We start from the raw sequence: 13645 nt of genomic DNA, 5'->3' as shown, positions 1-13645 counted from the left end.
CCATCAAATTTAAAATAGCGTTTTGTTTTGTTTTTTTCTTAAAATGATACATTTTCTCTGTTTAAACATTTGATATGTTTTCTATGTTGCACTGTGGATGCAGGATGGGTTTGTGAGATTTGCCAATCACTCCATTCTGTTTTTTGCACAGTCCCAACTTTTTTGGAATTGGGGTTGTATGTAATACACAGTTGGAGATGTAGAGAGAGAAAGACGGTCTAGCGGCACCCTCAACCTAAACTCTAAACGTATCTGTGCACCTCATTGTGTTAGTACAAAGCCACCTGCACAGTCTGTTCGATGAGATAACTCAATCACAGAATTAACCAGCCCGCTGTTTAAATAACAAAAGGGGCTCAGCACATATCACTGGGCAGCAGGCTAAATACTACCATGTGCCAAACAGAGATAACAACAGGGTTAGTTTGCAACTGAAAAACACTGATATAATAATTCTTCTGATATAGCAGTGTGATAAATTACAACAAAGGATACACACATGGCTTTCCTGTAGAGATTTATTATATTCTATTCTAGTGATGTTTAGTGATGACGTTGCTCTGACCTACAAGTGAGGATGTAAATCATGCATGTTGGGTTGGTCCTCCAGATCTGTGCTGTGATAAATGGGCCTGTAGAAGCCTACAGACTACCTGGATGAGTCAGCGCAGTTCCAGGACCTGAGAGAGGATGATAATTCTGCCAGCGAACTCACATATGGAGAGGTGGAACAACGCTTAGGTCAGCTTCAAGACCACTTAACAGGTACATATTTTTAGAGTCAGCATACTCGCTTTGCTATCATAAACTATGAATTACCCCAAAATATTAACTTTTCTAGTGTGAATTAGTTTTTTTTCAAGTAACTTTTTCTTTTAGCACTGGTTTGTCATTTTTAGCCACACAGCTCATGTGATAATAAAATGACAGAAATGTCTGTTGGCTTTGGTGCCTCATAAATTTAGTTACACTTACCACATCTCTGTTTGGAAACTGTAACATTTTGTCAGATGGTGCAGTGAGTGTTTCTGCTTGAGTTGCTGTTTTGGACAACATTTTGCTGATATTGCTTAATTACAGTATTTTTACATTATTGTCTTTATTTACTTAAGTAAATAATGTAAACATCTTTTCTTCACTAATTTTACTCTGAAAAGGTTTGTTTAATTTCACAGTGTATTCATTAAACTCTACTTGTTCAAAACAAGAAATGGAATTTGCCTCAGGACCTTACATTTTATCCAGAGTCATTATTTTACTGAAGTAAGAGGTGCAGTTATTGTCTTTGCCCTCATGGACTTATACAACAAGAGAAGCACCTTTGCTGTGTGATCTTGCAAAATCCATCAGCTACAAAGCCAGCAGGCAGATTTGCCTCCTTAAAACCTAATGCACCTAATGTAAATGTACATTCCCCAGATACTTTATTTGGTACACCTTGTTAGTACTGGGTTCAAAGGTGCCTTAATTTTTGTGACATATATTCAACAAGGTGCTGGAAACATTCCTCAAATAGCTCCCACACAATTACACCAGCAGTAGCCTGAAAACATTTATACAAAGCAGGACGGATCCATGTTTTTATGTTTATCCCAAATTCTGACCCCATCATCCAAATGTTCTGATTGATTCTGAAATACCAGCACCAACAACCATGCCACGTTCAAAGTCACTTAAATCACCTTTCTTCTCCATTCTGATGCTCAGTTTGAACTTCAACAAGTCAACTTGACCATGTCTACATGCCTTAAATGCATTGAGTTGCTGCCATTTGATTGACTGATTAGTTATTTGTGTTAACAAGCAGTTAAACAGGTACTGTAAAGTCATCAGTCTATCCATTAATTGCCCATAGGTGCGAATGCAAGTGTGAATGGTTGTCTGCCTCTCTGTGTTAGCCCTGCGACAGGCTGGCAACCTGTTCAGGGTGTACTCTGCCCCTCAGCTTATGTCAGCTGGGATAGGCTCCAGCCCCCTCGCAACCATGAAAAGGATAAGCGGAAGATGGATGGATGGATGGATGGATGGATGGATGGATGGATATATGAGTGAACATTTCACTTAAAATGGCTTGGAAGAAGGGGAGTTGAATATTTTTCCATCTTTAACAACAGGGTAAAGGCTCCCCTCTGTTCCCTCACTTTCTCCATCCCACATCTAAATCTCATTTCTGAACCGTAGCTACTGCTGATCTGACATCTGATATTACAGCAACTGAGTGTGCCAGAAAGTCACAAATTTTCGCTTGTGACTCACAGTGGCTTTAAATGGAGCCTTTTACTTTTTTCAAAACATTCAGTGAAATGGATTTTTGCACCTCCATGACAGAAACAGCATTGCCCTGAGGTATTTATTATCTTTACAGTGTGTATTTGTGTATTTGATTGACTTCAAGTTTATACATATGACACTTAGCCTTTCTTAAGCAGCAGAAAGAAGGGCTATATGTATCAAGTATGTTATCTAATTTGAGTGAATAGTGAAGGTAGGGTGAATTTTGGCTGTGTGTCAAAAATATATTCAGGAAGTTATTTGCAGCTAGACTTTGAGCATTTTAGGATGTATTCTGTGGACATAAAATAGGTTTATTTTTCATTATTCTTATTTATCATTACATTTTCACATGAATGCCATTATTACTTTTAGTAAATGATAAGGGAGTGCTTTATGCTTTTAAGTTGTCACCTCCCACACTACTAAAAGTAGGCTACACCAAATGTGAAGGAGTAGGTGGAGAACGGCAACTAGCTGGCAGAAGCTGTTGTCGGACTCGGGAGTGGGAGGCTGGATCAACTGGAAGCAGGATACAACATTGTAGGACTGGTGCAAATCAAACTTGAGAATGAAGTGATACAATAGTCTTTTGCAAAGCAGCACTCAGAAAAAGAAAAAAAAGTGCCTGAAACAGTTTATAATGATAGAAACAAAATGGTGAGACTGATTTATAAGAACTAACTATTACTTCAGCTTCCCAAAATGAATGCATTTTATATTTGTTATTTCTGAAATGGAGAAACACATCTTTGGCAGTACTTTCAGCACCACACCTGCAGTCAGCAGCCACCTGAAACGGACACACAAATGAACAGCAGATGGTATTTTTAGCTGGAATTATGACAGAGAACGAAAGATCGCATCAGGGTGCCTGAAATACTGGGCAAGCTCATTTTATTAAGCACAAATAAGACATTTTATCCACTGCACTATATCTGACCTTGTTTTTTAATGCTGGCCGGCTGCAGGATGAGCAGCACTTCTCTGTCATTTTGTGTTTTTGTGTCCCTGACTAGTCTGAAAGCATATGCGGCAGGAAAAAAAATGTTGGTGTGGCTTTTTCATTCGCACATTTATGTAAATATCTGTTTGTTACTTTGAAAAATATTGTGTGGCTGCTTTTACTTAATCTCTCATCACCCATCACATGTTAAACCAGGACAACAAAAAGACTGACAGTGTTGTTGTGCATTAGAAGGAGTATAGGTGTTTTTTGCCTTAAGCTCTAAATATAGAACTTTAATGAAATCTACTCTTAATTCAACTAACTAGATGAGAATGATAGTTACTTCAACAGTAAATGCAGAATTCACATGTCCCACACAGAGCTCATTATCACTCCTAGCAGAAGCAGTCTTTGATCTATTACTTTGGCAGAATGCGTTTCCACACCGTTACCATCTCTTAATTTTGTCCAGAGCAAAGGCTCCATCTAGTGCTCAGTGAAGCACAACAAGTGTGTTTTCAGCCATTATCACACACAGTAAAGTGTTACCTAAATATATTTTTTCTATTTTTTAGCTCTGTTATAAATTATATAGTATAACTGTATTTTTTCCCCCTTTTTTTTGTTGTTGTTTTATTTTAATTAGGCTGGAGTCTCAGCTGATATCTGATATGCAGACCATCCTGCAGCTGCTGCAGAGACAACCAACTCTGGGACCGCCTGCCTACAGCACAGTGACTGCCAGTCCAGACTATCACAGACCTGCTGTGAAGGTTCAGCCGGCTGCTCTGAATGCAAGCCATTTTTTTAGCTCTACAGGAACTCAAGTAAGGATGTCCTCAGACCTGTTTTTACATAGAGCACCCTTTTATTTTTCACACATGTACATGTTAATGCCCTTGCCTTCATGTTTTCATACTGTTAGACTAAATGTCACATCTAGCAATTTGGGCTTAGTTTTTCTAATAATACAGTTGTGTTTGGGGAATAAATATAATTTCACATTTGAAACAAGATATTAAATAGCTACATATATATAATAAGCTTATTTACCCTAGCGCAGGCAACTAAGATCTTCCTATTGTCAAAAACTTCTTTTTAGGCCCCCAGCCAAAAACCGGGGAGCACCATTCAGGAATCCAAAGACTCTGTGTTGAGCTTGGCCAATGTGAATGCACCCACTGAGGACAGCCTTAAACAATTTCTTGTGCAGAGACATACAGAGCCACAACAACAACAACCACCAACCACAGGGCATCAGCAGTCAGCATTGATCCTTCTTCCACCTGAAACCTCCTCCTCCTCGTCTTGCCTGTCACCTTCTGATTCCAGCCTCAACACCACTGGACTACATAGACCTGCCTCAGACCAAGAGTCTCCAAGGCATAAATCTTTCAGCAGCATGGTACTCTGATATAGGGGCTGTAATGCTGTAATTACTAAGTAGCAGTTTCTTTTATTAGCATGCTGGCACAGTCATCAGTGACTTTGTAATAGAAAAAAGATGTTCTTGCATTGTGCATGTGGGCAAAACACTGTTTTACATAGTTGACAGGGAATTAAGAAACCGTTTCTGCAACTGCCAGTGTAATATGTAACAATAGTTGCATATTTTAACAGTAGTCCTGTCGAACAGGATCGAATCCATGATGATCATCATTCATTTTGCTTGTTAAATTTATATTAAATTCATATCATGAAGAACCTAATCAACCCAGTGGAGACCGCTCCTTTATGAGGACAGCATTTCCTCCATCACCAAGTCTATAACTTTTTAATTAAATTCTTCTTATTCTGCCAGAATGCTGGTCAAAGGACTCCACTAGCTTGTGATAGAAATGCACGGCAACACATAACAAACTTTATGTTTCACCAACAGTTATCTAGGTAATGGACTTTGTGTTTTTCGCTGCAGCATTTTATGTTCCCACACAGTTGGTCACACCAGCATGGGCTACATGGCTTGGGTAAAGTGTAATGGACACTGTGGATATTGGCACTAGCTCCAGTGTAAGCAGGAAGAGCTGACTGATTGCAGTAGACAGGTCCCAGTGACTAACACTCCAGACATCAGATAGATGGAGTTCCTCCTGGTGGTAGCTGCAAAACCAGGGAAAGACTTTCTTCTCCACTACCACACTGTGGACACTATAACTCACCAGGTTCTGCAGCACAATGGCCAAAAACACCAGGAGGTGCAATGCTTAACAGCAGCCACTTGCTCCTCAGTAAGGGGTCTGTGGGTGCTGAACATTCCTGGCAAGTATTCATGGAGATACCAAAAATAGAGGAACTTGTTGGAAAGATTCTCAAAAAACACAGACAAGGTGACGGTGGCAGCACTTACACTTACTGTAGGTAGTATTAGAACATCTTATGAGCAATAAGTGTGAGTAAGTGAAAACTGACAAAACTGGGTCATCTCGTGGACAAGGTGACAGTTTTAAGCCAACACACTATCAGTACTCCTGTGCTAAATGCACAGAGAGCGGGGGCTGTAGAAAGCCAGGACCAACACACTGCCAAGAAAATTAAATGTCTTTACACAAGAATTTGCCAACAACCCCATCAAGCCTTTTTTTTCCCATCCTTTCATGCCTGTTGTCTGAAGAGGGAAAGGTTATCTCTCCAGATGCTGGGTGTCAGTCGAGAGCAGCTACTATATTACTCTGCCAAAGTTCAATGCAGGCGACCATTCTTGCTTGCTATACTCCAGAGCAGCAGACAAGAACAAGTGAAGGCGACTAAAGATTGTGATTGCCGAAAGGAGCCAAACCATTACTGTTACTAAGGCTGCCTGGCAGCTGCTGAGTACAGACATGTTTGTTGAGGCAGGTAACCTGTCCAACCTGAGACTTGGGAATAAAGATGTGAGCCAGTCTTAGGTGCCTGCACTGTTTTGCCAGTGTTTTTGATTGCCATCAAAAATGTGTGAGCACTTGAAGCATGATGAGGTGACTTTTTCACAAAAAAAAAAAAAAATTCTTCCTCCATTTGCCGAATTCATTGCCTAGTGCCGGATGCTGAGGCACTGACAGGGCACTGGAGATGATCTTACATAATGCAGGCCACATGGATACCCTCAACAAACACTGATGAGCCTGGTCATTAATGGTAGAGCTTGTCTAGAGTGTAAAGTCTGTGTGGGCACATAAAAAAAAAGAAATTTCAGGCTTTAGGAGCAATGAGTCTTCATATAAAAGATATATAAGCTATTTTCTGTAGCTATTAATGTAATACAGCATTATTACAAATAAGAGTTTTCTTATGTATGTTGTATGCCTGTCTTCTCTGAAGTGTGACTCAGGGGTTATGGACAATTGCACTGCAATATACTGTACAGTATCCAAAAAAAAACTATAGTTTTCTTCTATAAAACAATGTGCTTTATTACTGCAGACACTGATGTGCACCTACTGTACAATGTTAAGCCAACAGAGTGCACCATACATACTTGTCTGGTCAAATACAACATGCAGATTTGAGGATTTTCTTTTTCCTTTTGGACAAGTAAGTTTAATATAGGCATTTCTACATTTAGAATCAGAATCCAAAAATTTTGTGTCTTATAAAATACTTTTGCATTTTTCTCTTGAAATACAATTATACTAATTTATTAAAAGGAACTCTGACTATGAAGACATGTATAGCCTAATATTATTAACATTAACATCAGTATTTTAAATGTGTTATTAAAAAACTCAATGTCTTCACTTTTATGAATTAAAAAAATGGCAAATGGTTGGAATAGTTTTGGTCCTAATATTTAGATACAGCAGCAATATAAACATGTGTTTTGTTTAACCTTTTAATTTGAGCTTGAGTGTAGCTAAGGAGGAAATATACAGCCCTCCTTTCCTTTTTATCTAAGTCAGTTTAATGTTCACACACATAAACACGGCCGGTAAATACCAGCTTGTGCACATCTGCCAGCCACCGGCATCCGATGGGTCTGATGAGCTGCATCAGTCTTTGCTGGAGAGCAAACACTTACAGACTCTGAGCCGTAACTGTGTGCTTTAGCAGGTGATGCCCACAAGCTGAAATAGTCTGGGTTCCTTTTAAGTAAACATTATGTTGTATGTGAAAAATGTGACAGTGGCCACTTTCATGAGTAGATTGTGGTTTGGGATATACAGGTTTTGGAAGACTTGTATATAAAATAGTACATTTATTATTGCAGCCTATGGAGAATTCTTATTGGTTTTGTCTTTTTTTTTTTTTCCATGTGGGTCTGCAAAGCAGTGCGCTTTTTTTTGAGTCTCTCTATATATTTACTGTTTTGCACTGCCTGCCAGCCCAAAGTAGCACATTACAGTATAAAATGATGTCAGCATACTTTACTCGGAGGAGGTGTTGGGGGAGGAGGAACGGGGGGGCACTGCGGGACACAAGGACAGAAAGTACATGTGCGTAAACAGACCCCAGAGAGGATCTTGTGCCTATATGACAAAAGCAAATGCTAAGTCGGCATCTTTGTGTATAAATATCCATACACTGATTAATTATATAGTCTCCCTGTGCAGTTTTTTTTTTTTTTTTCTTGGCAATGAAGATTGTTAGACAGTTGTAGAAAAATAAATACATCACATTGCCAGAAGTTTTTTTTTTCTTTTTTACTGAATAAATTACATGAAATATTCTATAGAAAAACAGACAGTAGTGCATATGATAGTTTTGAAACTGTGGGAGCAATAAATAAAAACACACAGTTGCAGTTGTGTCACTGGCTTTCTGTTTTCCAGTCCATATATGCATTTACAAGTCCTGTGTACATAGCTGAGCATACACCATGAATTATGAAGGTTCAGGGAGGATTGTGAGTTCTTGAGGGAGGTAAGTGATTATTGCACAGCATGCCAAATAGTTTGTTGCAGTTGTTTGTTGGGATTTGTTTTAATGAGCAACCACTACTAACCTTAAATTTGGCACTGTGGAAAGATTTAAAGCCACCCCTCATTTCTTGATACATTGCTTTCAAGGAGTCAAGAGTATTTTTTAAGAATTCTTGAGCAATTGTTTGGACATTGACTGCTTTTTCACCCAGTTTCAGTCTAGTCTTTGTACCTTTTCACAGGAATGTTTTTGTTGTTGTTGTTTTGTTTAAGCCACTTAACACTGACCTAAATCAGCCTAAAAAAAAACACCTACATCGTATTAACAGTATCTGAAAGTCATGTCCTTAAGGAACAGGCAAAAATCACACATCACCTTTGTTTTTTTTTGTTCTCATGATTGTTATAACATCATCTATCCCACTGTAAGAAGAGCCCCCCCCGGAAAAGTTCATTGGTTGATCGGGTACAAACCATCGCACAAGAAGACATGGCGTGGTTATAAGAGACGCGCAGTTATAAGAGACGCCTCTGGCCCTTCTGTTGATCCGTCTACTGTTCACCGAAGCCTCATCAGATCTCAGTGGAAGGGTGGCTGTCAAGAAGCCATACCTAAGGAAGGGAAACAGGGAGAAAAGACTGAGGGATGGCCAATTACACAAGAACTGGACTGAAACTAGGTCCTGTGAAATGATAAATTCAAATTTGAAAATTTTGGGTTAATTATTCTCAGTACATATGGAGACAGTCAGGAGAGTCAATAGAGCCTACAGCCATCTGTAAAACATGGTGGAGGTTTGCATTTGAAAATCTTGTCAAAATTAATAGACCCTCAGATTTTGATCTACCATCACCTGGAAAGCATCTGATTGGCTTCACTGATGATAAATGATCCCAAACACACTGGTGGTCATACCTAATATTGACATTCAAGGTCATTAGAATTGTACAAACTCGTTTTTTGGCTTGTATACTGCATTTCCATGTACGCTTGCTCATGTTTTTAATAAATCATTGCACCCACTTCCCATTTTCCAGGCAAAACATAAAGAAATGGGGGCTGGCTTGAGACTTTTGCACAGCACTGTAGTATGACTGGGATATTGTGCATATATGCTGTGAGAACTGCTCCTTTTTCATGTGAGCTAGATTATTTGTCTTAGTACCACTACACAGGTGGACAAGGAAACTGCACACTGTGGTTTTTCACTGAGTTCAAATAGATTATTACTATAAAGGTTGGTTTAAGAGAGGGCTGTATTACCTGGGCACACTTCACCCTTGCTGTGCTAATCATAGTAGTGCAACAATTAATATAAAGCAAATAAATCAGAACTATCTTTCTTCAACAGCCCAGACATCATTCCACACAAAACTTTGTGAAACAGAAAATTTCTAACACTGAATTGCACATTCACAAAATTACTCTGCAGAATGACCTGCTGTTCTGTGCTGACAGTCTGTTAAGAGCTGGCTGAGGCTCTGTTGTTAGAATTAAGAACAATAATAGCCAGAGGGTGGAGAAAAGAAACCAGAGGTGGACCAGAATTACTTGTGACGTAGAGAGGAGCTGCCTGCATGGAACCTTTCAGTTTTCAAACACTGAGGTTCGTTTTGCTTTCATTTTTGGTCTCTGTGCTTCTGAGTTTCAATGCTTGCAGCCTGCTCCTGATTGTTTGTTTTTATTATTATTATTATTATTATTATTATTATACAGTTAGGCTTAAAAAGGGGCCCACTTATACAGTAATAATTATAATAATAAAACAAAAAAAAAACTATTAACAATAAAAAATTAAGAGACAGTGACCAATTAAAATTGGGTACTTGAGGAAAGGGGGCATAAATTTAAACAGGTTTAACCTAAAATAAAGTGATTGGGTTTTTTTTATATTTACTTGATTAGGCAAATATTTTATTGGTCCATGGCGACTAAAAAAACAGTGACGTAAGGAGACTTCAGACCATAAAAAATATCCCTACTGATACATGCTGCTGCAAAAAGTAAAAGCAGAGTGAGCTTATATATATATATATATATATATATATATATATATATATATATATATATATATATATATATATATATATATATATATATATATATATATATATATACGTATATATGTATATATATATATGTATATATAAACTAGGCGCTGATTATAACTGCTGCAGTCCTTTGGTATGGAGGACCAAAACTGACATAATCAGAAATAAAAGCAGAAATATATATATAGTGTATATATCTTGTTTTTCCTTTTCCTTATACACGCGTTTTCATCAAGAAATGTAAATATAGTGTTTTTCCTTTTCTTTACACGCACGTTTTCATCAAGAAATGTATAAATTTTCTTTTTCCTTTTCCTTACACATGCATTTTCATCAGGAAATGTATATATTTGTTTGCCTTTTCCTTATACAAGCCTTTGTTCTTTTTACATTTCCTCGTCCGCTTTTCCTTTACCGCTCGTATTTCTGCCTGCTCTTTTCCTTTTCCGTATGCATTTCTGCCTCATTATGCAAATGAGGAGGGTTGTCTTCTTGCTCCAGCTCCTCTACTATTGGTCAATAAACAGGAAGGAGCAGGATCCATGTGCAGATCGATTGTGCATGCCTGCGCCTTTGACTTCAGTTTAGCAGCCCCGAAAAGTTCGGCAATATCCGTAACTGACACACTCGCAAGCAAAAACGACTCCAAGGCATCAGCGGGCAGCAAATATCCAGGTCTCCCAGCAGTTCTTGTGTGGTACAGACTTGTGCAAGCGACACGCCACCTCCTCCAAAATCTGGAGAACTAATGGGTCAGCTTCATTATCCGTGTCTGCAGCTAAATGCAGTAGCCTCTCATTCAAAAATATCTACACTAAACAATAAATAGTCATCACTGACAGTATTGCTTTCAGTTAAGCTAGCAAGGTGACTTAATTCTTCTGCAACTGTCTGAGACAAGACCTGGAAAATTCACGGATGCTCATCATCTTTATGATATAGCGAAAGGTAAGGTTAACAATAACAGTACTTGTTAGTTAGCCGTGGTAATTTTATCCAGCATTGTCATTTTATCATTCTGTATCTGCGTATAAAGAAACAATCTCTGATTGGAAAGTAAGCTAACATCAACTTTAGCCACAGGTAGCTAAAATATATACTGCTGCCTGTCAGTGCTGTAATGTTAAAAGGTTTACTTTCTATATTAATGTAAAAATCAGTGACATCTTCCAACACTGTTGTTTAGAATAGTGTTTTAAATATTGACCTGAAAGCTATATGCCAAACCATTTCCATGTTCTGTGATTCATAATTTTCTTTTTGCCTTCTTCTTGTGTCCATCTTTCTCAGCAGCAGCCCACCTAACAAGCATGTCAGTCATTAAGATGTTACCACAGTGTGCCATGCTGTTCCAATAATGAACAAAAAACTAGTGGTATTTGAGTTTCCACGATTTTCCAGTGGACACAGAAATACGTGTCTGTTGAGGGAGAGCAATCAGGAGAGATGAGGGCCAAGTTTTAAAATCCTTTGTGGAGGAGGACAGTGTGTGACAGTGTCTGAAAGGAGACAAACCAGGTCAGAGCCTCCCTACAACTCACACTTCTTGGATGAACATTCATTACTGCAAGCAGCTGTGTTGGAAATCAAATCTCTCTGTACATCTAACCTGTGCTTTTTTAAAAAAAATAGCTATTAATGAATGAATTGATGTGAAGAATTCTGTAAAATGTTTTGTAAATAGCTTGTCTTGAGTGATATGCATATGTACATCTTTTACATTTAAATTGCATATTTTTGTACATTTTACACATTTGGCAATGGAGCACATGGAGGAGAAAAAATGCTCAAATTAAAGCTTCCATTGTGGAACAAAGAAACAAGGTTTGTGGCAGTTTCTTGCAAACATTTATTAATTATATTAAACACTGTACATGGAGCAGTGATGGTAAAAAATATATATATTAGTACATACACAATTTAGGTCCATTTTGCATTGGCAGAGAAAATGTATTTATGAAAGGCATATCAATTGCATTTCAACATTAAACTAAATAAATTCCTCAGGGTTTTCAACTGAAGAAGACATCCATGTAGATGTCATGATAGAAATGATCAAGTCTCTGTCTCATTGAGAGGATAAGCTCCTCATCCCCTTCAACTCCATGCAGCAGCTTGCATATCCCTGGTTGTGGACGTGTGTCCTTCAGTTTCTCCCTGCTGGCCATGATGTGAGGATCTGGAAGAGGACCTGCAAAGTGAGATATGTCAACTTTAACATAGATTTCATTATGTCATGTGACCTTGCAGACTATGACAGTCACACTAATCACCTCCCTGTACATGTTTGTAATGCAAAATAACTCCTTTAATAGTTCAAGCTGCTGCAAATTTTAATAGTAAAATTTTATTATAAAGATAATATAGAGGGCATATATGAAAAGCAGTACATACTATTACATACATACTATTCACTCTTATGTTAGAAATGCATTACCATCTTTGAATAGCTGGGGGCTTATATATATATGTTTTGACAATATTTATTTATTTACTGTTAATCTATTAGCATAACTTGTTCTTCAAATAGCCATTTAGATGACTGGGGGATGAATGAATGTGACTGCTGCCTGGGTCTTCTAGGTTCCTGTTTGTCTGCAGTGTTTATCTCCTGACATCAGACGTCTCACTGTGCACCTTTCATCCTCGCTGAAGCTGTTCAGCCTGGGATGAGCGTCTTCCTACTCACGTCTGTATCTTTGCAAGAGTTTAATTTCTTAGGACGTGGTGCAGTAGCGGGTGGACAGTAAAAAAATGCGCAGGTGTCTGTCTGTAGGCAACCGAAACTGCAGGACGCTCAGGCAGCACCGGGAAACCACATTTAACTTACAATTAACAAACGATTGCGTATTTTTCGTGACGGGCGGCAACCCTAGTCTATACTATAAGGATCTAATCAAGATTAAAGCCTAAAGATGTTCTATTTGCAAAACAGAAAGGTCACGTAATGTTAGCTAGCAAACAAATTGACTAATGCTATCCTAGTCTATTAATTAACAGCTAGAAAAGAGAAAGACACGTACCTGTGTTCAATGTTCAATGAAGAATTTGTAGCCTTTGTCCAGTTGTGAACGTGTTGTTCGTGAAAACTTGTCTGCATGTCATAGTATATCCTAAAACCATATTAGACTGTGTAAACTCCATGGCCATAGACATATGGCCAAAGGCGCAGGCATGCACAATCGATCTGCACATGGATCCTGCTCCTTCCTGTTTATTGACCAATATTAGAGGAGCTGGAGCAAGAAGACAACCCTCCTCATTTGCATAATGAGGCAGAAATGCATACGGAAAAGGAAAAAGAGCAGGCAGAAATACGAGCGGTAAAGGGAAAGAGCAGGCAGAAATACATGTGGTAAAGGAAAAGCGGACGAGGAAATGTAAAAAGAACAAAGGCTTGTATAAGGAAAAGGCAAAACAAATATATACATTCCTGATGAAAATGCATGTGTAAGGAAAAGGAAAAAGAAAATTTATACATTTCTTGATGAAAACGTGTGTGTAAAGAAAAGGAAAAACACTATATTTACATTTCTTG

At 38.3% G+C, this 13645-nt stretch overlaps 1 protein-coding gene across 1 annotated transcript in view; it reads left to right on the top strand.

Moving 5' to 3' along the window:
• kcnh7 (potassium voltage-gated channel subfamily H member 7) overlaps positions 1-7576 on the top strand; it is a 46231-nt gene extending 38655 nt beyond the window's left edge. The window contains 4 exon segments of the mRNA XM_030758628.1: positions 611-634; positions 637-763; positions 3864-4047; positions 4323-7576. Coding sequence (XP_030614488.1) covers positions 611-634; positions 637-763; positions 3864-4047; positions 4323-4634 — 647 coding nt within the window. The 3' untranslated portion in view covers positions 4635-7576.
• The last annotated feature ends 6069 nt before the right edge of the window (positions 7577-13645 follow it).

Source organism: Archocentrus centrarchus, chromosome 21 (genome assembly GCF_007364275.1).
Source record: "Archocentrus centrarchus isolate MPI-CPG fArcCen1 chromosome 21, fArcCen1, whole genome shotgun sequence".
Taxonomy (NCBI): Eukaryota; Metazoa; Chordata; class Actinopteri; order Cichliformes; family Cichlidae; genus Archocentrus; species Archocentrus centrarchus.
This window is presented reverse-complemented; position numbering and strand designations above follow the sequence as displayed.